General features: G+C 34.5%; 1 protein-coding gene across 5 annotated transcripts in view; it reads right to left on the reverse strand.

The window, feature by feature from the left end:
* Tmem232 (transmembrane protein 232) overlaps positions 1-26,462 on the reverse strand; it is a 266,848-nt gene that overhangs the window by 215,378 nt on the left and 25,008 nt on the right. For all 5 annotated transcript variants that reach the window (XM_047555713.1, XM_047555717.1, XM_047555714.1 and 2 more), the window contains one exon: positions 25,069-25,180. In XM_047555713.1, coding sequence (XP_047411669.1) covers positions 25,069-25,163 — 95 coding nt within the window. In that variant the 5' untranslated portion in view covers positions 25,164-25,180. The remainder of the gene's footprint in view (positions 1-25,068; positions 25,181-26,462) is intronic.

The raw sequence follows: 26,462 nt of genomic DNA on the forward strand, positions 1-26,462 counted from the left end.
TACAGTGGAGAAATCTGACAAACACTGCTTGAGCCAAGTGATCAAAGTCAACATCAGCAGTGATTAATTGTGTTGATGGTCTGTTCCTCTTTTTTAATTATTTTTTATTTTTACAGACCACATTTTGATTCATTTTACACAAATGGGGTACATCTTTTTGTTTCTATGGTTGTGCACGATGTAGATTCACACCATTTGTGTAATCATACATGTACATAGGTAATGATGTCTGTCTCATTCCACCATTTTTCATACTCCCACCTGCTCCTCCCTCTCATTTCCCCCTATATAATCTAAAGTTCCTCCATTCTTTTCTCACCCCCATCTCCCCACCCCCATTATATATCAGGGAAACATTTGGTCTTTGTTTTTTTGGGATTGAATGACCTGTTCCATTGATGTGATATGAGAATGGCATTTAACCTCAGTGATCTCTCTCTCTCACAAAAACTCATAATCCTGATATAACTATAAGGACATCATATAAATTTCAACAGAAAAACATTCTACAAAATGACCAGTTCTCTTCAAAACTATCAAGATCATTAAAAACAAAGAAAGACTGAGAAACTGTTACAGCCTGGAAGTACTAGAGATGATGCTGGGACTAATTCTAATTTGTTATCTTGTACAGGATCCTGGAACAGAAAGATGACATTAAGTAGAAACCATGAAAATCTGAATAAAATATGAACTCTGATTAATAAGAATGTTTCCGTATGGTTCAGCATAGTGACAAATGTACCATAATAGTAATATAAGATGTTAACAAAAGGAGAAACTAGATACAGGGTTCATGAGAACTCTCTGTACTATCTTCTTATTTATCTAGAACTGCTCAAAATAATAACATGTATTTTGCAAGAAGAAATATAGACAGATAAGGAATGGAACTTGATTAAAAAACATCATCAGAATATAAAATCATACATTTGCTAATTTTTTGATTCACATAAATTGAGTACCTACAATGAGTCAAGCACTCTTCTAGGCATAAACAGAGTGAATAAAATCCTGACGTGCAGTCATTTGCCCCATGAATCTTACACTCTGGTAAGAGAGGATAGATATTCCATTGAGAACACCAATAAATGAACATGATGATTTCTCAGAGTGATAGGTGCTGTGAAGATCTAATAAGAATGGCATGGAAGAGAGTAGGAGAGGAAGGGACAAATTTATTGAGGCATTCGGGGAACATTTTGAGGGAGATAAGAAAGAGATAAGAAGTAAGAGACAGAGACACTGATGATGTGTTCAGGAAGGTAGCCGGAGACTAGATTTCACAAGGTACTCAGACCGTAGGATGTGGTTGGGATTCTACTCTAGATGCAATGTTAGAGCATGACATAATTTCATTTACAGTCTTAAAGGATTACTGAGGCTACTGTTCAGAGAACTCGTGGGTGAGGTCATAAATGGGACACCAGTAGGAGGTCATTGCAGAATGACAGGAATTAGACTTGGTAGAAACAGCTGTTGTGACAGTGGAGATGAAGACGCTGTGCTTAAAATCTCATAATTACAAAGGGCCAAGGACACATCTCAGGCCTCATCTTAAAACCTGCAAAAATATGCCACACAATTTAATATTAATGTAGCTATCTAAAATTCCTTGCTGTAACTTGAGTTTCTTAAGTTTCTCTCTATTGTTATATATAAAATTTGCTTAGCAAACATCTGGTGTTTGCCTTGTATATACCAATTGAAATGTATAAAATTACTTTATTGGTTTTGTAAAAAAGGAAAGGAAGCTCAGAGAAGTTAAGTATCCCACCTAAGGACATATTTTTCAAAACAAACAAAGTAATATTTAAAATAAACTATCTGATTCAAAATCTGCTTTCAGTTCCTTTTCTGAAATCGCTCACAGTGATTTAAAGTATAAGAATAAAGTGCATGCACCTTGCTAATAAAGTAATAGTTACTTTAATAACTATTAAATATAATGGTTTGAGCAGATTTCCCCCACTACCAACACAGGCACCCCCCCCCAACGCACATTTACACACAATATCCCAGGTTCTAATATGAATTAAAAATGTATTTTCATTTATTTTTAATAAATGAAATTAGACATTTGGTCTCAGCTTCTTCATAGACTCTGAGCAAAATGTATTTATGCATTTATTTCCAAAGCAAAATAAAGTATTGAAATGAAAATAATATCTAATTAAATTTATATGCTTAGAATACATTTTATAAAAATTTTAGTTTTGTCAATTATTTTTCAATATGGATTGTGGTCTGTAATGCATCATTGAAAATATGGAAAGCTAATTATTTTCCACTTTCTGTACAGATATTGAGTGCTTTAATTGGTCTCCCACAGCTCATATTAATAAATATTTAATGGGAAATAAATATAGCTATTTTTAACAATTTCCTTCCCCTCACAAATAGAGGTTGTTATATGAATTAACCCTTATTTAATGACATGAAATTCATAATGAGAAGCAAAAGGAAACTTTAAAAAATAAATATAGGCATTTGAAAAGAAAATATACTTTAGCTTCATAGAGTCCAATTTTTTTCAGAATACCAAAGGATTTCACAAAAAAAGAAACATAATTTACTCCAACTATAGAAACACAGTTCTGAGGAAAAGGTAGTGAATAGGATGATCATTTGAATTTTCACATATAAAGAAACCATACTAAAGTCTCCTGATTACATAGTTACCTAATCCAAACTAATGTCTTATATGAATGCAATTTTTTTATCAGTAAATATTTCATAAAGATATTTTTGCTAGATACCATGATGGCTAGAAGAGGAATCAGGCCTGGTCTCAGGAGGCTCATACCTTGGGAGTAAAGTCAGACACCACAAAGGATATAACATAAAGGAGACATAATAAAAAAAAAAAAATGAAAAGAAAAGCCTGTGTGAATTCAAGAGTAGAAATCATGATTGCAACACTTCCTAGTCCTATACTCTTTGCTGAATCACTTAATTCATGTGAGCTATAATTTCCCATGAGAAAAAATAGGGATGAGATCTGACAGAATTTTGAAAAGCAGTAACCCAGATCACACACCTGAGTTCTTGGCATATATTCAGTGCTGGATAACTATTCATTATAAGCATTACTGTTTTTGACTAAATTTTTTGCAGAAATGGCACTTGTATTGTCCTTTAAAGTGTAGACAGGAACTAGAGTGTGATGAAATAGTAGTCATTTTTTTAAAATTCTTTCTCTGCTTCTTTGGATATAAGACCACCTACAGTCAGAGATTTGGTAGAAGTTAAGCTAAATCAAGCTAAAATTGATCAAGTTAAATCAATAGGACTTGATGACTAATGGAATATGAGAAAAGAAATTGTGAGGGTGAATATACACATGGGCTCAAGGTTTTTAGCCTACATGATTCACATCAAGAGAATTCAATGGGAAGAATTTGAGCAGATGAATTACACCATTTTAGATACCAAAGTATGATTTACATGTGAGGCATCCAAGTGAAGAATTCCCAAATGGAGACAGTCATGAAGGAGTAGATAAGACTGAAGATAAGTTTTAAATTCACCTACATATCAGTGATAATCAAAGTCATGAAATTTCAAGAGGAAGGGTACTCAGAGATAAACAGCCAGAGGGGGATCTTTGAACAAACCCTAGAGTTACAAGAAGGAAAAAAGAAACAGCAAATACAATAGGATATTCAGTAAAGTATTTAAATGGAATTCAAATCATGTACAACTTGGTATGTGAATTTCTTCTCCGAAAATTGTCAGATAGTCAAAAGTCTCTGTTGAACTAGCAACTCTGAGTCCTATATAAGAACAATATGACTCCTACCTCCTGGCCATTGCTGATTGGGTCACAATGGGCATCTCACTCAAGCTGCTCCAATCTAATCCTCTTTCCAACCATTTTTAATAATTGACTGATACTGCAATTAGTTGGTGTTGGAACTGAAAGATTCATGTAGAGTCAAGAGGTACCTTTCACTGAGAGGCTGTTTTGGAGACAAAGTACTCCAAATCTCAGTAATGTGCTTGTTTACCGTAGTCCCCGATCTGTGATAATTTACTCATGTAGAGCCACAGCCCCAAAACTTTACAAGTTTGTGGTCCTGTGCCGACTGTCTATCAGCTTGATCATTTTATCTCCAGCAGGTGTTGGAGAACACATAGTGAGTAATGAATGAAAGAAGATCAGCTCTACTTTCTCCTCTCATCCCCTTATACCCTTAGATTAATTTTTATTTTGCTCGTGTGCCTGTTTCGTGCAATAAAAATTCCAGGTGGTGTGGTGGCATGTGTCTGTAATCCAGCAACTCAGGAGGATGACGCAGGAGAATCACAAATTCAAAGACAACCTCAGCAAATTATCGAGGCCTAAGCAACTTAGCTAGACTATGTCTCAGAATAAAATATAAAAAGGGATGGGGGTGAGGCTCATTGGTTAAGCACCCCTGAGTTCTATTCCTAGTACTACTACTACATATAATAAAAATAAAAATAAAAGAAAAATGCTTACATTGAGATATCAAAGAATAAGTTAAATAGGCAGACAATCAAAAAAATCCTGTAAATCTGCAAAAATATCAAGACTAAAGATAAAAGATTAATATTTATAAAATAGTTTCATCAGAGAAATAAAACAATGCAGATTTCAGTATGTTAACAAACACATGAATAAAAAAGAAAAAAGCATTAAATATTGATTATTCTTTTGCTAAGTCTGGTACAATGAGAAGATGAAAACATGGAATTAAGACAGATAGAAATTTGAAATAACAATTAATATAGTCTTCCCTAAAATAATCAGAAGTACCAGCAAGATAAAGAGGGTGGGTATGACCCTTTTGATGTATATATGACACAATGAATATAGGAATAATTCAGGGAAAGATTTATTAATCTGAAGGGTATAAATAAAGAGAAGATGATATGGGCATGTACAGAAACTTATCATATACATATCTCCCTTGAATTTATCTTTCCTGACTCACTGATCTTGGGTCTGCATTTTTGAAGTCAGGCACTGGAAATATCTTCTGTCATCCCTGATACTTGTGTGCTTGATTACAGTATCTTCATATTGTGGATATCCAATAGGATTTATGGCATAAAATAAGAAATATATGCTTTATATTAACTTCAGAAATATCTATGATTTGATATAGTCTTTTATTAAGTATTTACATTTTTTAGATTTTAAATTTATGATTCAGTCTTGGAAAATGGAATACTGTCTTAGGCCTTGAAAATGCAAGTTGTTCAACTTCCTTGTTGCTATAAAGTAAATTCTAAACAGATAAGGGCCCCGACTGACCCCCATACCGAGATGGGACGCCATCCCTGAGTTTGCCTGCCTGCCCCCTACTGCTAAGGTACACTGCGCTTGCCTCTGTGCTGACTCAGTGCACCCTCGCTGGGGCTCCCCAGCTTCTTTGGAGGCTGGTGCAGGCATATTGAATTATTCCTGAAGGTGTGGCCATCATCATTGGAAGGATGGCTCCCTTCCTGAGATACCTACAGGAGACTGGAGGCCCTTTGACAGGACTCAGGATTCAAGAAGAGGAGGTATTGAGAGACTCGAGACCAACTGAGAGCCGCCAGGTGACTTTCTCCCACTGGGCGAGACTCCCTAGATGTGGCAGTAGTCCCAGACACAGGGAACTTCATAGAGTAGAGTTGCCCAGTGAGACGCCCCCACTGGAGCCGTGAACCCAGATAACAGGAGCATTGTAGAGGAGGGCCGCCCAGCGAGAGAGTCCCACACAGGGCCAGGCTCCCCTGCCCAGGCGGTAGTTCTGGGTGGAAGGGAACTTCTCGGAAGAGAACTGCCTAGCGAGACTTTCCCACCAGGTGAGTCATTCCTGCCAAGCGAGGTTTCTCCACCAGGGAAGTAGAACCAGAGACACAGGCCCAGCCAACTATGCCCCAGCCTGCAGTCTAGTCCCCCTTTGGCTGACCATTGATCAACAAGTGGAGGTGCCTCTGCCCACTAGCAGGGAATATACCCCCTGAAAGCCACCACCCCTAGAAGGGCATCTTCCTTGTGGAGCACTGCATTATCAAGTTTCTCCAAGACGTCAGGCTACTGAATGAAGGCTAGGATGTGAGTTATTGGAAATCTACAGGGAAACTATAAGTCAATAGAGGAAATCTGCAATATCTCAGAATTTCAATACTACAAGGGTAGATACCTGAGCAATATGAGAAAACAAGGGAAGAAAATGTCCCAAACAAACCTAGATGCTACAGCAATAAAATCCAATGACAGCATGGCAGAGAAATGTCAGAAAGGGAGTTCAGAATGTACATAATTAAAATGATCAGAGAAGCAAACGATGAGATGAAAGAGCAAATACAGGCTTCGAATGATCGCAACAATCAACAGTTAAAAAAGCAAAAGGGGAAAGCAAAAGATCATTTCAAAAAAGAGTTAGAGATACTGAAAAAAAAAAAACAAAGAAGAATCCTTGAAATGCAGGCAACAATAAACCAAATTAAAAACTCCATAGAAAGCATAACCAATAGGATAGAACACCTGGAAGACAGAACCTCAGACATCAAAGAAAAAATATTTAATCCTGAAAACAAAGTTGACCAAACAGAGAAGATGGTAAGAAACCATGAACAGAATCTACAAGAATTATGGGATATCATGAAAAGGCCAAATTTAAGAATTACTGGGATTGAGGAAAGCACAGAGAAACAAACCAAAGGAATGAACAATCTATCAATGAAATAATGTCAGAAAATTTCCCAAACCTGAAGAACAAAATGGAAAATCAATACAAGAGGCTTATAGGACTCCAAATATACAAAATTACAACAGACCCATACCAAGGCACATTTTAATGAAAATACCTAACATATAAAATAGAGACAGAATTTTAAATGCTGTGAGAGAAAAAAATCAAATTACATTCAGGGGGAAAACGATAAGGATATCAGCAGATTTTTCAATCCAGACCCTAAAAGCTAGAAGGGCCTGGAACAACATTTTTCAAGCTCTGAAAGAAAACGATGCCAACCAAGAATCTTATACCCAGCAAACGTACCTTCAGATTTGATAAAGAAATAAAATCCTTCCATGATAAACAAGAGATAAAAGAATTTACATAAAGAAAACCAGCACTACAGCACATTCTCAGCAAAATATTCCATGAGGAAGAGATAAAAAAACAATGATGTAAATCAGCAAAGGGAGGAACTACCCTAAAGGAATAGGCAAATAAAGGAGAAACCAAGTCATGTCAAAACACAAAAATGAGTCAAATGACAGGGAATACAAATCATAACTCAACAATAACCCTGAATGTTAATGGCCTGAACTCATCAATCAAAAGACATAGACTGGCAGATTGGATTAAAAAGAAAGATCCAACAATATGTTGCCTGCAAGAGACTCATCTCATAGAAAGAGATACCCATAGAGTAAAGGTGAAAGGATGGGAAAAAACATACCATGCACATGGAATCAGCCAAAATACCAGAGTATCCATCCTCATATCAGATAATGTGGACTTCAAGCCAAAGTTAGTCAGAAGGGATAAAGAAGGACATTTCATACTGCTTAAGGGAAGCATAAATCAGCAAGACATAACAATCATAAATATCTATGCCCCAAACAGTGGTCCAACCATGTACGTCAAACAAATCTTTCTCAATTCCAGAAATCAAATAGACCACAACACAATAATACTAGGTGCTTTTAAAACACCTCTCTCACCACTGGCTCTTCCAAACAAAAATTTAACAAAGAAACCATAGATCTCAACAACACAATCAATAATTTAGACTTAATGGACATATATAGAATATACCATCCAACAAAGAATGAATACACTTTCTTCTCAGCAGCATGTGGATCCTTCTCTAAAATAGACCATATACTATGCCACAATGCTAATGTTAGCAAATACAAGAAGATAGAGATACTACGTTGTATTCTATCAGATCATAATGGATTGAAATTAGAAATAAATGACAATAAAAAACAGAAAATACTCCAATACCTGGAGATTAAATAATACACTATTGAATGATGAATGGATAACAGGAGACATCAGGGGGAAAATTAAAAAAATTCTTAGAGGTAAATGAGAACAAAGATACATCATATAAAAATCTCTAGGACACTATGAAAACAGTACTTAGAGGAAAATTTATTTCATGGAGCACATTCAATAAAAGAAGAAAAAATCAACAAATAATGACCTAACACTACAGCTAAAAGCCCTAGAAAAAGAACAGAACAACATCAAAAGTAGTAGAAGACAGGAAATAGTTAAACTCAGAGCTGAAATCAACAAAATTGAAACAAAAGAAACAATAGAAAAATTTGACACAATAAATAGTTGGTTCTTTGAAAAAATAAACAAACTTGATAAACCCTTAACCACACTAATAAAGAGGAGAGAAAAAACTCAAATTACTAAAACTCAGAATGAACAAGGAAATATCACTACAGACATGACTGAAACACAAAACATAATTAGAAGCTATTTTGAAAATCTATACGCCAACAAAATAGAAAATCTTGAAGACATCAACAGGTTTCTAGAGTCATATGAATTACCTAAACTGAATCAGGAGGACATACACAATTTAAATAGATCAATTTCAAATAATGAAATAGAAGAAGTCATCAAAAGCCTACCAATAAAGAAAAGTCCGGGACCAGATGGGTTCTCAGCTGAGTTCTACAAAACCTTTAAAGAAGAGCTCATTCCAATACTCCTCAAAGTATTCCAAAAATAGAAGAGGAAGGACCCCTTCCAAACTCATTCTATGAAGCCAATATCACCCTGATACCTAAACCAGACAGAGACACATCAAGGAAAGAAAATTTCAGACCAATATCCTTAATGAACATCGACGCAAAAATTCTCAACAAAATCTTAGCAAATCGCGTACAAGATATACTAAAAAGATAGTGCACCACAATCAAGTGGGTTTTACCCTAGGGATGCAAGGGTGGTTCAACATCAAGAAATCAAAAATTTTATTTACCATATCAACAGACTTAAAGTCAAGAATCACATGATTATCTTGATAGATGCACAAAAGGCATTTAATAAAAACAGCATCCCTTCATGCTCAAAACACGAGAAAAAATAGGGATAGTGGGAACATTCCTTAACATTGTAAAGGCCATCTATGCTAAGTTTATGGCTAATATCCTTCTAAATGGTGAAAAACTGAAAGCATTCCCCCTAAAAACTGGAACAAGGCATGGATGCCCTCTTTCACCACTTATATTCAACACTGTCCTTAAAACTCTAGTCAGAGCAATTAGACAGACCAAGGAAATTAAAGGGATAATAATAGGAAAAGAAGAACTCAAACAATCCCCATTTGATGATAACATGATTATATATTTAGTGGAACCGAGAAATTCCACCAGAAAACTTTTAGAACTCTTAAGTGAATTCAGTAAAGTAGCAGGATATAAAATCAATGCTCATAAATCTAATGCATTTTTATTCATAAGTGATGAATCCTCTGAAAGAGAAGTTAGGAAAACTACCCCATTCACAATAGCCTCGAAAAAAATAAAATACTTGGGAATCAATCTAACAAAAGAGATGAAACTCCTCTATAATGAGAACTACAGAACACTAAAGAAAGAAATTAAAGAAAACCTTAGAAGATGGAAAGAACTCCCATGTTCTTGGATAGGCAGAGTTAATATTGTCAAAATGACCATACTACCAAAAGTGCTATACAGATTCAATGCAATTCCAATTAAAATCCCAATGATGTACCTTACAGAAATAGAGCAAGCAATTATGAAATTCATCTGGAAGAATAAGAAACCCAGAATAGCTAAAGCAATCCTTAACAGGAAGAGTGAAGCAGGGGGTATCGCAGTATCAGAACTTCAACTATACTACAAAGCAATAGTAACAAAAACAGCATGGTATTGGCACCAAAATAGACAGGTGGATCAATGGTACAGAATAGAGGACACGGACACAAACCCAAATAAATACAATTTTCTCATACTAGAAAAGGTGCCAAAAATATGCAATGGAGAAAAGATAGCCTCTTCAACAAATGGTGCTGGGAAAACGGGAAATCCATATGCAACAGAATGAAACTATACCCTATCTTTCACCCTGCACAAAAATCAACTCAAAATGGATCAAGGACCTTGAAATCAGACCAGAGACCCTGCATCTTATAAAGAAAAAGTAGGTCCAAATCTTCACCTAGTTGGCTTAGGATCAGACTTCCTTAACAGGACTCCCATAGCACAAGAAATAAAAGCAAGAATCAACAACTGGGATAGATTCAAAGTAAATAGCTTTCTTTCAGCAAAGGAAACTATCAGCAATGGGAAGAGAGAACCTACAGAGTGGGAGAAAATATTTGCCATGCATACTTCAGATAGAGTGCTAATTTCCAGAATATATAAAGAACTCAAAACCTCTACACCAAGAATATAAATAACCCAATCAACAAATGGGCTAAGGAAATGAACACTTCACAGAAGAAGATCTATAAGCAATCAACAAACATATGAAAAAATGTTCACCACATTTAGTAATAAGAGAAATGCAAATCAAAACTACCCTAAGATTCCATCTCACCCCAAATAGAATGGCAATTATCAAGAATACTAGCAACAATAGGTGTTGGCAAGGATGTGGGGAAAAAGGTACACTCATGCATTGCTGGTGAGGCTGCAAATTAGTGCAGCCACTCTGGAAAGCAGTGTGGAGATTCCTTAGAAAACTTGGAATGGAACCACCATTTGACCCAGCTATCCCACTCCTTGGCCTGTACCCAAAGGACTTAAAATCAGCATACCACAGTGATGCAGCCACTTCAATGTTCATAGCTGCTCAATTCACAATATTCAGATTGTGGAACCAACCTAGATGCCCTTCAATTGATGAATGGATAAAGAAACTGTGGTATATATAGACAATGGAATATTAATCAGCCATAAAGAAAAATAAAATTATGGCATTTGCAGGCAAATGGATGAAACTGGAGAATATCATGTTAAGTGAGATAAGCCAATCTCAAAAAACCAAAGGATGAATGATCTTGCTGATAAGCAGATGATGATGATACATAATCGGGTATGGGAGGGGGGCAAGAAAGGAGGAAGGAGGGACCATATAATGAGAAAAGAGGGGTGGGAGGGGTGGGGGGAGGAAAAAATAACAATGAATCTAACACCATTACCCTATGTAAATGTATATGATTACACAAATGGTATGCCTCTAGTTCATGTACAAACAGAGAAACAAGTTGTAACCCATTTGTTTACAATAAAAAAAAACTGAGAAAAAAACAGATAAGAGAGGAGGAGCTCTTGAAAACAATTAAGAAAAAACTGGAGGCTTAAAATATTTCCAAGTATAAAAATATAATTTATTTTATAAATGTTTACTCATATTTGAAAACATCATATTCTACATATGGCTAATAGTGAATGATCCTTTCAAGTTTGTTCCTTTGAAGACTACTTGAAAACAACTAAACTTTTTAAGTTAAATGTCATCTTTATGGAATGTAACTATCAATTCCAAATAGTATTAATTGGATGCCTGGATAAATAGTACTCAAATTAATGTATTTAACTACCATAGATAACCAAACCATTCTTTTGTTTAGGAAAAGACCTTCAAAAACTTTATTTCTGTTTTTTTCTGTCAATATTGAAAGAAAGTAAAAAATCAATGTCTGATAAATTCACATTAAAATTTGCATAAAAACAAATATGGAGACCGATGGAATAGATTAGAAGACAAAGAGACAAACACATCTACAGCCATCTGATTCTGATAAAACTGCCAAAATCATACATTGGAGAAAATAGAGGTTTTTAACAAATAGTTCTGGGAAAATTGGGTATCCACATTTAGAAAAATCAAAGTAGATTTCTACCTCTCACTCTGCACATAAATCAACTTAAAGAGGATCAAACACTTAGGAATTAGATCATAAACAAAGAAATTGCTAGAAGAAAACACATTGGCACCAGCAACAACTTCCTTATAATATTCCTGAAGCTCAAGTAATAAACTCAGGAATTCATAAATGGAATAGTATTAAATTTAAAAAAACCTTCACAACAAAAGAAATAAGAGCATGAAGAGAGAGTCTACAGAATGGGAGTAAATTTTTGCCATCTACTCTTCCAAAAAAGGATTAATAAGCAAAATATAAATAACTCATAAAATGTAACACCAAAAAATTAATAATCCACTCAATAAAATGCAAAAAAGATCTAAAGAAATATTTCCCAAATGAAGAAATACAAATGGCAAACAAATATATGAAAAAATGTTCAATATCCTTAGCAATCAGGAGGATGCAAATCAAAAGTACACTGAGATTTCATCTCCTAACAGTTAATATCACAATCATCAAGAATAAGTGATAATTGCTGACCAGGATGTGGGGGAAAGGTACACTTATACATTGTTAGTGGGACTAGAGATTAGTACAATCACTTTGGAAAGCACTATGGAGATTCCTCAAATGACTAGGAATGGACTTGTCATATAACCCAGCTACCCACTCCTTAGCATTTACCCGAAAGACAAAAATCAGCATACTATAGCAATACATGCATACCAATGTTTATAGCAGCACAATCCATAATAGATAATTATGGATGGATAAAGAAAATATATTCACATGATGAAGTTCTACACATCCATAAAGAAGAATGAAATTATGTCATTTGCTGGTAAATGGGAATATCACGCTCAGTGAAATATGCCAAACTCAGAAAGTCAAGAGTTGAATGTTTTCTCTCAAATGTAGATGCTAGAGAATAAAAGAATAAAAAAAGACCTCATGAAAACAGAGAGGGTGATCTGAGAGAAGTAGGGAACCAAGGGGAAGGGAGGAGGGAAGATAAAGGGGGAGAACTGGGAATGAAGTTGACCAGATAATGCCATCTGTGGCTGTATCACAATACATTCCAATTTTTTATATAGTTATAATGAAAATATTAAAAATAAATAAATAGAAGACCAAAAGAGTAGAGGAAGAGGATCAGAGGGAGATGGAAGTAAGGCAAGGAGTTAGTATTGGGGATTAAAATGGAGAAAGCTGTTATATGTATTTATGAGTATGTCAGAATGAACTACATTATTATATAAAACTATATAACATTAATGCAGTAAAAATACAAACCAAAAAAGAAAGGTAAATATATAAATATATGAATAAAATTTTTTAAAAAGCATATGATAAAAACTGGCATATAGACCAATGGAATAGAATAGAACACCCAGAAATAATTTCTTCAACTGAGAGTCAACTGATTTCGGACAATTGTGCCAAGAACATACAATGGAGGAAGAGTAGTCTCTTCAAAAAATGGTTCTGGGAAAACAGGATATCCATTCAAAGAAAAATGAGACTAGGCCCCTCTCACTAAATACAATAATGAAATCAAAATAGATCAAGACGTAAGTACGACACCTTAAACTAGTGGAAAACATAGGGGAAACACTTCAAGATATCGGTATGGACAAAATTCTGATAAGATCCCCAAAGCCCAGGCAATAAAAACAATATAGACAAATGGACTACATCAAACTAAGAAGCTTCTGCAAAGAAAACAATAAAAAGAATGAAGAAACGATGAGCAGAAAAAGTGAAAATATCTGCAAATTACTTGTTCAATAAGGATTCAATATTCAGAATATGTAAGGAACTCGAACAACTCAGTAGTAACAACAAAACACAAGTGATACAATTAAAATGGGCAAATGATCTAGGTAGATATTTCTCAAAAGAAGATACACAAGTGACCAACAAATATATGAGAAAATGTTCAGCATCACTAATCATCAGGGAAATGGAAAGTAAAACTACAATGACATATCACCTCTCCTGAATTAGAATGGCTATATCAGAAAGCCAAAAAATAAATGCCGATGAAGAGGTCAAAAGGGGGAACTTATACACTGTTGACAGGAATGTAACCTAGTAGAGCTGTTTGCGAGAACAATATGGAAATTTCTCAAAAAATGAAAAATAGTACTACGATGGGATCCAGCAATACTACTACTTGGAACAGATCCAAAGGAAATGAGCTCAGTTTTATATCCACAGTCACATATTTATCACAGTACTATTCACAATAACCAAGATGGGAAATCAACCATGATCTTCACTGGTGGACGAATAGAAAAAGAAAACATGCATATGAACTACCTAAACTGAACGAGGAGGACATACACAACTTAAATAAACCAATTTCAAGCAATGAAATAGAAGAGGTCATCAAAAGCCTACCAACAAAGAAAAGTACAGGACCAGATGGGTTCTCAGCCGAGTTCTACAAAACATTTAAAGAAGAGCTCATTCCAATATTCCTCAAACTATTCCATGAAATAGAAGAGGAGGGAACCCTACCAAACTCATTCTATGAAGCCAATATCACCCTGATACCTAAACCAGACAGAGACACATCGAGGAAAGAAAATTTCAGATCAATATCCTTAATGAACATCGATGCAAAAATTCTCAACAAAATTTTAGCAAATCGCATACAAATATATATTAAAAAGATAGTGCACCACGATCAAGTGGGTTTTATCCCAGGGATGCAAGGTTGGTTCAACATTCGGAAATCAATAAATGTCATTCACCATATCAACAGACTTAAAGTTAAGAATCACATGATTATTTCAATAGATGCAGAAAAAGCATTTGATAAAATACAGCATCCCTTCATGCTCAAAACACTAGAAAAAATTGGGGAGGTGGGAACATTCCTAAACATTATAAAGGCAATCTACGCTAAGCCCATGGCTAATATCATTCTAAATGGTGAAAAACTGAAAGCGTTCCCCCTAAAAACTGGAACAAGGCAGGGATGCCCTCTTTCACCGCTTCTATTCAACATCGTCCTTGAGACTCTAGCCAGAGCAATCAGACAAACCAAAGAAATTAAAGGGATACGAATAGGAAAAGAAGAACTCAAACTATCCCTGTTCGCTGATGACATGATTATATATTTAGAGGAACCTGGAAATTCCACCAGAAAACTTTTAGAACTCATAAGTGAATTCAGTAAAGTAGCAGGTTACAAGATCAATGCTCATAAATCCAATGCATTTTTATACATAAGTGATGAATCTTCAGAAAGAGAAATTAGGAAAACTACCCCATTCACAATAGCATCGAAAAAATAAAATACTTGGGAATCAATCTCACAAAAGAGGTGAAAGACCTCTACAATGAGAACTACAGAACACTAAAGAAAGAAATTAAAGAAAACCTTAGAAGATGGAAAGATCTCCCATGTTCCTGGATAGGCAGAATTAATATTCTCAAAATGGCTATACTACCTAAAGTGCTATACAGATTCAATGCAATTCCAATTAAAATCCCAATGATGTACCTTGCAGAAATAGAGCAAGCAATTATGAAATTCATCTGGAAGAATAAAAATCCTAGAATAGCTAAAGCAATCCTCAGTAGCAAGAGCAAAGCAGGGGGTATTGCAATACCAGATCTTCAACTCTACTACAAAGCAATAGTAACAAAAACGGCATGGTATTGGTACCAAAATAGACAGGTAGATCAATGGTACAGAATAGAGGACATGGACACAAACCCAAATAAATACAATTTTCTCATACTAGACAAAGGGGACAAAAATATGCAATGGAGAAAAGATAGCCTCTTCAACAAATGGTGCTGGGAAAACTGGAAAACCATATGCAATAGAATGAAATTAAACCCCTATCTCTCACCCTACACAAAACTCAACTCAAAATGGATCAAGGACCTCGGAATCAGACCAGAGACCCTGCATCTTATAGAAGAAAAAGTAGGTCCAAATCTTCAACTTGTTGGCTTAGGATCAGACTTCCTTAACAGGACTCCCATAGCACAAGAAATAAAAGCAAGAATCAACAACTGGGATAGATTCAAACTAAAAAGCTTTCTCTCAGCAAAGGAAACTATCAGAAATGTGAAGAGAGAGCCTACAGAGTGGGAGAATATCTTTGTCAACCATACCTCAGATAGAGCGCTAATTTCCAGAATCTATAAAGAACTCAAAAAACTCTACACGAAGAATACAAATAATCCAATCAACAAATGGGCTAAGGAAATGAACAGGCACTTCTCAGAAGAAGATGTACAAGTAATCAACAGATATATGAAAAAATGTTCAACATCCCTAGTAATAAGGGAAATGCAAATCAAAACTACCCTAAGATTTCATCTCACCTCAATTAGAATGGCGATTATCAAGAATACAAGCAACAATAGGTGTTGGCGAGGATGTGGTGAAAAAGGAACACTCATACATTGCTGGTGGGGTTGCAAATTAGTGCAGCCACTCTGGAAAGCAGTGTGGAGATTCCTCAGAAAGCTTGGAATGGAAACACCATTTGACCCAGCTATCCCACTCCTTGGCCTATACCCAAAGGACTTAAAATCAGCATACTACAGAGATACAGCCACATCAATGTTCACTGCTGCTCAATTCACCATAGCCAGATTGTGGAACCAACCTAGATGCCCTTCAGTTGATGAATGGATAAAGAAACTGTGGCATATTTATACAATGGAATATTACTCCGCAATGAAGAATGATAAAATTATGGCATTTGTAGGCAAATGGTCGAAATTGGAGAATATCATGCTAAGTGAGATAAGCCAATCTCAAAAAACTAAAGGACGAATGATCTCGCTGATAAGCGGATGAGGACATATAAGGGGGGGTGGGAGGGGCTAGCAGTAGGTTTAGGGTTAGGTTTAGAGTTAGGCTAAGGAGAGCGGTAAGAATGAAGGAAAGAAGGACTGTGTAGAGGGAAAAGAGGGGTGGGAGGGGTGGGGGGGAGGGGAAAAATAAAATAAACATCATTACCCTAAAAAAAAAACAAAAAAAAAAAACTAAAGTTTGATAAAGAAAATCAAAAAAAAAAAGAAAAAGAAAACATGGCATACACACACAGGGAATATTATTTGACCATCAAAAGGAATGGGATCTTGTCATTTGTGACAAGAATAGAGTTAGAGGATATTATAATAAGTTAAATAAAAAGTTCTAGTGTAAGGTACAGGTTCTAGTTGTAGCACACTAGGGTGACTGTAGTTTTTGATGATTTCTTATACAGCTCAAGACAACCAGAAGAGAGGAATTCAAGAGTTCCCACATGAAGAAATGCTAACTACTCTGGTGTGAAATGATGTGTTGTATGCATGTATGAAATGATCACACTGCATTCCATACATACAATTACGATGTTTTAATTAAAAATGTTAAATGCATATGTATTTTCTTTGGACTATGGGTTAACCTTTCCATGATGACACAAAGAAAGGTTTGATGAAGTAGGGACACTCCTTCTTGGGTAAGGGTTCACTAGAAATGTAAAGACAACAATACCTCCAAGGAGGAAATGGAGTAGTGGAACCCTGGCAATGTTAGGTTTCTCCCTATAATAAAGGGTTTCTGCCTGAGAAACCTAGGAATTGGCTAGTTCAAGTGGAGATGTAGCTGTTAGGGAGTGGGATCAACAAGTCTGCATGAATGAAGTGACCGTCAGTAGTGCATGAGAAACTCTTAAATATAGTTTGAATGTGCTAGCCCACACTGCACATGATGACAAAATGCCGGTCCTGCACACTTCTGCTAACACACAGCTGATTAGAATTATACCCATGACAACAACTAGCAGCAAGTGACAAATATAGAAATATATTTGAGAAATATAGTCTTTAATGGCAGCCTATCTATCCAACTAAAGGTCCTATTAATATGGAAGAAGGACAGAGCAATGAGCAACTTCTGCCGTGGTGACCATGGTTGATCATAGATTGAATGAGATAACAACACAAATTGCCACTAATTAAGTACTCACTGGTAATGTATCAGATTATCAATCAAACTATATGGGGATAATTTTCAATAAAATCCCTTTTAAGACAAATGCTAGACAATGATGGAAAGACTGACATTTCAGTAGCCCATCACTTTTTTTGTTATCTGGACAATATCATCTTTATATGAGGGTAAGGAGGCATAGGATGTGCTTGCTTCCAATACTAATGAAAAGTTTAGTGCTTTGATGAATGTACTGAAGGGCAGGGTGGTGAGAAATTGATCACATCAAACTCTGCCTGAGAATATCTCAACACTAAGGGATTAGTACAGTTAGAGGAATAATGGTGGAAACACGTTTCCTGGGACAGTGGAGGACTAAAAACTTAATAAACAGAATTCCTGAGCACTGATTTTTTTCCCCTAGATTAAACTGTGGAATCACTGATATTCTGTTGGATCTAGGAATAAAAGCCTGATGTCTGAAAACATTTTCCAAAATGAAAGCATGCTGAACTTTGTAAGGTCTTCATAACAAATGCCTATATTGGACATAAATATTGTACAGACTCTCAGATTCCCTTGAGGCTTTTTTGATCTTTATTGCCTAAACACTGAGCTGTCCCTTCCCTTCTTACTTAATTTCAATTATTTTACCTTCATAGTATTGACCTTGTAAACTCCAAATAGAGTATTATCACCTTAATTGTCCCATATTCTGCCTTCTAGAGTCTTGAGCCAAAACTCTTACAAGTGCTGTAATCCCAGGTATAAAGGACTCTGGTTCCAAAGATTTTGCAAGACCACACCCACTGTGCACACATAATCTCAAGAGTAACTGCTAATATTTCCCTTGGGGCCATACATCCTAAAGGAGGTTACAACACAGTATTTTGAAAGTGGTCATGCTCTGTATGACCATTCAGCTCCTAAAGTATTCTATTTGTGACTAAGTCACCTGTGACCAACCCTAAATGCTATGAGTATAGATGTCTCAGGATAAAATGAACTGATCTAACTGCAAGGTTTTAATCATTAAAATTTCACTTAAAGGCTTATAATAATTCAGATAAAGACAAAGACCATATATCAAAAAAACAGAATTTGAGTCTAGAAAATTTCTTACTGCTGCTAGTAGCACACACATGGAGTCCACCTTAAAGATTGTATTACAAATATATATATATATATATATGTCAAAACCAACAATATAACATATATATTATATAGATATATGCCTCCATAATGTTCAAAAGTATTTAGATCATCATTTGTAAAAAAACATTTTACTACATATAAAAGTGTGAAAATGTTAATAAAAAGGAAGAATTTCAGGCTTATCAAGATTTCAGGACACTTTAAGACTAGTCTCTTAAATATAAAAAATATTCAAGAAGCTTCTGTGAAAAAAGATATAAAATCATCTAATTGCTTGACTAGATTTTCTTAACATTTGTGTTTAAGATTTTCATCCAATGTAAATGTGTTCATTTGACATAAGTCTTTAGAAGCATCTTGTCTTTTCTGATGTAGCAAAAAGAAGACAAACTATATATAATAAAATCATTTTAGTTACAAGAAAAGTCAGAAAATAAAATGCTAAGGTCTAAACCAGTAATCCAATGCAAATATTCACAATTTTCCCTTTAGTCCAGAAATGTGCAGATTTCAAATGTATCATCTGAAGGATTGGTGTGGAGCTCCATGTGTCTCTAACAGAACCCACACTAAGCCTACAAAAACTCATTTTCCCCTAAGGAAGAATAAGTTAAAGACATTGAATATGAAGCTTATAAAAATATTCATGATACAGATAAGAAAAGATCAAAAGTAACATTCCTAATGCAAGGTAGGACCCTGCTACACATCAGACATCTGTTTTCCTTTAATATAGGGGGTGACAAAGAAAAGAGCAAGTATGTTTTCTAGGTGACTGTGTGATGGGAAGAAAGTAGGATTTTCAAAGTGAGAAGCTTATTTTAAAATCTCTCCCTATTGTTTGGTGGTAAGTTCAAATGTGAGGTGTCCCCCATAAGCTCACATATGAAACAATGCAGGAAGGTTCAGAGTAGAAATTATTGGGTTGTAAGAGCCTTAACCCAATCGGTGAATTAATCCCTGATGGGATTAATTGAAGTGGTAGGGTGTGGCTTTGGGGTATATATTTTGTATTGAAGAGTGGAGTCTTTCTCTGCTTCCTGATGATGCCCACCACTTCTCTCTTCCATGTTCTTCCACCATGATGTGCTGCCTCACCTCAAACTCCAAGGAATGGAACCCGCCTTCTATGGACTAAGACCTCTGAAACCGTGAGTCCTTTAATAAACCCTTCCTCCTCTATAATTGTGCTGGTCAGATCACTCAGTCACAGCAGTGAAAAAGGTGACTAAAATATTTGGCTAAATAACAAAGGTAAGAACTATCAGAACTGAACGCTCGCATCTCCTCAACTCCAGGACTACCTTGGTGTTCAACAGAGAAAGAGAAAGGAAAAGAAATCTACTGCTGAGAAGATTGGTCCTACTACAGATGTGCCCCCAGGAAAGACACAGACTTTTGGTCAAGAAAACTCAGCAATGAATTTAGCTTCAGTAATCCCAGATTGGCAGCATTAATAGGTGCCTGACAAAGAAGTAAATGCCAAGGTTCTCTGAAGGAGAACTCATTTCTCCTAGCCCTCAAAATCATTCAGAAATATTTTTCTCCAAGGGCAGGACAGAAATGACAAGCTACAAGGAAAAAAAATGACAGAAATGAGAATGACTAGAAACAAATTAAGACTGTAGTCACTTGATTTCAGCACAAACTATAAAATCTACCATGCTTATGTCAAACATATTTAAAGGTATTTACAGGTAATCAAAAATCTTGTCTACATAGCAAATCAGAAGAAAGTTAAATAAATTACTAGAATGTAAGATATGACTCTTACTATTAAAGGCGTAACTTTGGCAACAGGAGAATTCCTTACTGAAAGCAAGCTCAAACTAAATTATTTAAAATACAGTGAGTTATGATTTGGATCTGGAATGTCCCCTAAGGTCTCATGTGTTACAGGCTTAGTCTCCATTGAAGCAATAATCATGTATGGGGCTCCTGGGAAGTAATTAGATCATTAGTGCTCTGACATCATCAATGGATTAATACATATATGAATTAATAATTTGATGGCATTGCTGTTAAATGGTAAAAATGTAGGAGATAGGCCTGCTTAGAGAAAGTAGGTCACTGGGGATGTACTCCAGAAGGATATATTCTGATTATCTTTCTGTCCATCTATCTCTCCCCTTCCTGGATGCTAGGAGATAAACAGTTTTCTCTTACACCTTGCCCCAAGTCCAGCACAATAGGGCCAGCCAACCATGAACTGTGAACCAAAATATGTCTTTCATGCTCTAAGTGGTTTTTCTCAGATATTTTGTCACAGCAATGAAAAGCTAACACACAGTAGAAAGAGGGAAAATCTTTGAAAAGTGGAAGGGAAAGAGTAAAGTTTTAAGACACAAAATGATCTTATATACATTTAATCAATGAGAGAAAAAAAGAAAAAAAGGTGGTCAAGGCAATGCCTGAAAAAATAATACCTGATAATTTTGCAGGAATGATAAAAGAAAGTCATCAGATTGAAAAAGGCCAGGAACTAGAAAAAATGTAAATTTTTAGGAAATTATATTCTCACATATTACATATACATGTTACTTGTTTATTTTCATGTTTCTTGCATACCAGATATTGAACTCAGGGGCACTCAACCACTGAGTCACATTCCAGTCCTATTTTGTATTTTATTTAGAGACAGGGTCTCACTGGATTACTTAGTGCCTTGCTTTTGCTGCGAATGGCTTTGAACTTTCGATCCTCCTGCCTCAGCTTCCTGAGCTGCAGGGATCACAGGTGTGCACCACTATTCTCACATATTACAGAAAACAGAAGACAGTAAACACTTCTAATACCTCCCAGAAGAATAAAACAGAGATGAGATTAAACTTCAAGTGGTATTAAAATTTACCTAACTTCTCAACAACAATAATGGAACCTGAACGATAGTGGAATGCCACTGAGGAGGCACAGGTAAGGAAAGAATGTAAATGACAGAGACCCAGCAATAACTCCAAACATGTTCAGAACTAAGGGGAAAATAATGATATTTTGATACAAACAGAAACAGAGAATTTCGTGTACAACAAAATCTCAGTAAGGGAAACTTAAAAAGCTATACCTCAGGTAAATGAAAAACAATTCCAGACAGAAGTTGAAAGAAGTAAGAAGGAAGCAGGGAAAGTACTAAACAAGAAATAAAATAGAAAGTAAAACTTATTCCAAATAGCAATTAAGTCTGAAAAACACAAGATGGAATTAAAATACTAGATAAAATTTGAATTAAAAAATCATGAAATGTTTATAGAGTATTACATTTAAGTCAAAATTCAGACAAATGTGTTTAGAATTAATAAGAAAAATTAACAATATTTCTGTGTAAAAAATCAAGTTATAAAAGTCAATGATGTTTCTTCTAGTTATGAATGGAAAACAGAATTCTTCAAAAAACTATGTATATAATTTATAAGAGCATCAAAATAGTAAACGTGTAGGCATAAATCTACTAAAAGAAGGATAATACCCCTGTGAACAAAATGAAAATTGTATTTGGAAAATTTTATAAATATATGTATGAATAACCATACACTGTTCATGGATTAGAATCTTGATTTTGACGATGCGAGCTCTCCCCAAATTGATCTATAGATTCAGAAACACCCAATACAAAATGCTAGCAACTTAAATAAAAAATGTGACAATTGATTCCAAAATTAATATATACTATACCACTGAAGAACACGTTCAATAAATTATTACAATGACTTTTAAATGTTATTATTAAACAATATTAAGCAAGGTGGTGTGGTATTGATGTGAAAATAGACAAATGGGCTGGTGAAACAGAATGGAAAGTAGAGAAGCATAAATTACATGTAGACACTTGATGTATGACAATTGCAACAGGGAAAGAGTGGGGAAAGAAAATTATTTTCAATATATGGTGTTAATAAACTGAGAGTGTATATTAAAAAAGGAAATTGGAACTGAACTTAGTATAATTCACAAAATTTCACATGCACTACAGATATAAAACACACTAAGATTTTCAGAAAATAATGCGCAACCATATCTATATGATCTGGGGTGAAAAGAGTTCTTTACCACAATACAAATGACTAATAAATTTTTGAGATATTTGACTTCATAAAAACTAATAATTTAGTACATATTTAATATTAAATAAATATTCACTATATGAACATATCCTAAAGAAGTACTACTCACTAAATATGAATATGTATCCCATAACCCAGCAATTTCACTCCTAGGGATGTATGTACCTTAGGATATATGCCAGGATATCAATTTTAAGACTGTTTATAGAAATGTTGTTAATAATAACTGCAAACTGGAAACAATTGAAATGGTCAAAAAAGTAGCATGAATGGATAATTTGTAGCATGTTAATAAAATGTCCAACAAAATGAACAAATTAGCAGTAAAATATAACTACACTCAAAAGAGTTAATGAATCTTAAAAACAATGACTAATCAATTTTTAAGGCTTATATATAATTAAAGACACCATAAAAAGAAAGTTAAGACAGGCCACACACTGAGAAAATTTGTAATAAATATGTAAGAATACCAACATATCAATATGATAACACAAAGGAAGATGGATAAATATGTGAAGAAATAATTCACAGAGGTTTTAATAGTAGTAAACATAAATAGATGCTCAGACGCAGTAGCCATTAGAGATTAAAAATCATTTATCAGGCAAATCCCACTTTTGACAATATCAGGTGTTGGTGAACATAGGAAGGAGTGATACATTCATGGGCTGATGAAGAAAATGGAAGTAGATTCAGATACTTTGGAAAGTAATGGAAAGCAACTTTATCTGTTGAAATATTCTTTATTAAAGAAAAATATTTGAGATAAACATAGTAAGTGTCTACCCAGGCTGCTATAACAAAACAGCACAAATAGGGTGTTTAAAACATTTCATTTCTCACAGTTCTAGAAGATGGGAAATCCAAGATCTAGTAATTACTTTATCACTATGAAAAGAATTTCTGTTCTAATTTTCCTTTTGTGTTATAAATATTTACACTATTAAGATATACTTTTCAAATTTGAGAACCTATTCCACAACTGTTTGGCATAATATCTATTAGTAACTAGTTTGTATTTACTGCCACAAGAGATTAACCTACCAAATAGTCTGTTATTGGTGAACTGTGGTATCTTTAATATTCATTTGATATGACTACTTTATCATTGTGTAAAGAACTTCTAAATTTTCTACTTCCTCTTATAAACATTTACAACATGTTCCACTATTTGGATAAACTTCATTTACATGGCCATACCATATTTTGGATCATTTGCAATTTCTAAATGTAGTTGATATTACTCTGAAGAATTTTATACAAATTATTTTTCCTCTGTTGACCTTTTTCCTATTAGTAAAAGAACAGTCTAAATTTTATTTAGGTCCTGTTGCCTTTTGTTTCTTGTGTTCTTGACCAGTTAGATGCACCAACTATTTTTTCTTGTTTCTTTAGTACAACACTAAATAAAAATAAAATCCATAATAAAATTCAAAATGAATAGTTTTGCTATAATTTATATGAACACTTTATTATGAATTTTATTTTCATCACAATAGGGTTCTAGGTGAATAACATCTTCATCTCCCGTCTCCCCCTTTTTTAGTGGATTACAAAGGTGTTAGGAGAATGATACAAAACACAACTAGAGAAAATGCACTCTCTGTGATCATAAAATTTTCATGAAAGTTCTTGTAAGTTGCACTTGCACATATTTTATCCAAAAGAAAATAATCTGAAATAACACATTCTATTGTGACTAAACTTAAAATAGCAAAGGACTAGGAAATGACTAAAATGTTTCACAATACAGCAGTCTTTGAATATTTTATTTTATGTATTTTGTGGATTACTGTGGCAAATTAAATAAACAACATTTTAAATTTTTAAATTAAATAAGAATAGAACATATCTATGTCAAAAATGTGTACAACTCACAATATCCAAAGGAATATGGTGTTACAATAAATGAAGCTCTATTTTAAAAATAGTAAACCTAACATCTTTACTCTTGGTTAGAGAATTATGTTTTTATTTTTATTTTTCACAATCTGTGAACTTTTAAAATTCTCTATTATGCCTATGGATCTCCTACTTTAATAATACAATTTTTTTCTAACATACCTTGAGAAATCCTTTTTTCTTCTTAAACTTTGAATGTAAAAATTAAATAGTTCTTCATAATACGATGGTGTTTCTCTCAAATTATTAGCAGACATAGTTGCAAATCAGAAACCTAAAAATACAAAATTTATGTTAATATACAAATTTACTTATAATACTAAATAACATATGTCATGCCAATTCAAGATCTGTAGAAAAGGGTACCAAAAAGGAAAATCAGGCTTAAAAACAGCTTACTAGGGAATGATCTATATTTAAATTTAAATTCATACCTGGAAATATAACTTACCTTTGCTTCCAAAAATCCATGTTTCCTGTTGTGTTACTATTATAAGCATATCCATTCATATAGTATTTAGTCTTTATTGTAAGTTAGCAGTTTTGTTAGAAAAACCTAGAATGAGGCTTTTAATTTTTATTTTTAGTTGTCAATGGACCTTTATTTATTTATTTATATGTGGTGCTGAGAATCAAACCCAGTGCCTCATACATGCCAAGCATGTGCTCTACTACTGAGCCACAACCCCAGCCCCAAACCATAGAATGAACAGCATAACATAGTAGCTATGAAGATAGGCCATACTTAACTGCTCTGTGCCTCAGTTACTCCCCTGTATAATGGAGGTAATACTTCTCCTATGAGAAATAAATAGCTTGATATAGGTACCAATTGCTTAAAGCAGTCTGGCATATAGAAATCTTTATAGAACTGCTTGTAATCATTATTAGATTACTATATTTTCTGTTTTTAAGATACATTGTTAATTTCATTTTATGTCTCTTGTCTTTTGCTATTTAGATTGTGTTTCTCAGCTTGCCATCACACCCAGGTTTCTTTGTTCTTTTGAAGAACATATGAGCATATTTTATGAGTGTATAATTAGATCAAGAACACACTCTGTGTTTAGTAGAATAATTAATCAATTAAATTAATAAAATTGGTATATTTATATTAAATCATCTTACATTTCATTTTTAATATAACTAACTTTAAAAACAGACTATTTATATCAGTCAAGATTTTGGAAGGAAACATAAGGTAAAATGGGGTAAATGAAGGCAGGGATTCTTTCCAAAGAGGTGGACAGAGTTATAAAACAAGACAGTAGGGTTCTCAGGAGTGAGCAAGAAGGGAGTATACTGTCACCACTCTTAGGACTTAAGGGGAAGAGGGATGCACAAGAGTGGTGCTTAATAAAAAGCTCTATTCTTTGGTCAAAGATGCAACCTTTCTGCTTCTAAGCTGGAGTCTGAAGAGTGGGAGCTTTGATTTCAGTTTCCTCCCACACTCCATGTCTATTATCTGCCTGTGTTTCCCGTTAGCTAAACCAAACTAGAAACAGAAGGCACAGGACCAAGCGGAGAAAGGTGAAAAGTAGATTCAAACAGCAATG

Source organism: Sciurus carolinensis, chromosome 6 (genome assembly GCF_902686445.1).
Source record: "Sciurus carolinensis chromosome 6, mSciCar1.2, whole genome shotgun sequence".
NCBI classification, from domain to species: Eukaryota; Metazoa; Chordata; class Mammalia; order Rodentia; family Sciuridae; genus Sciurus; species Sciurus carolinensis.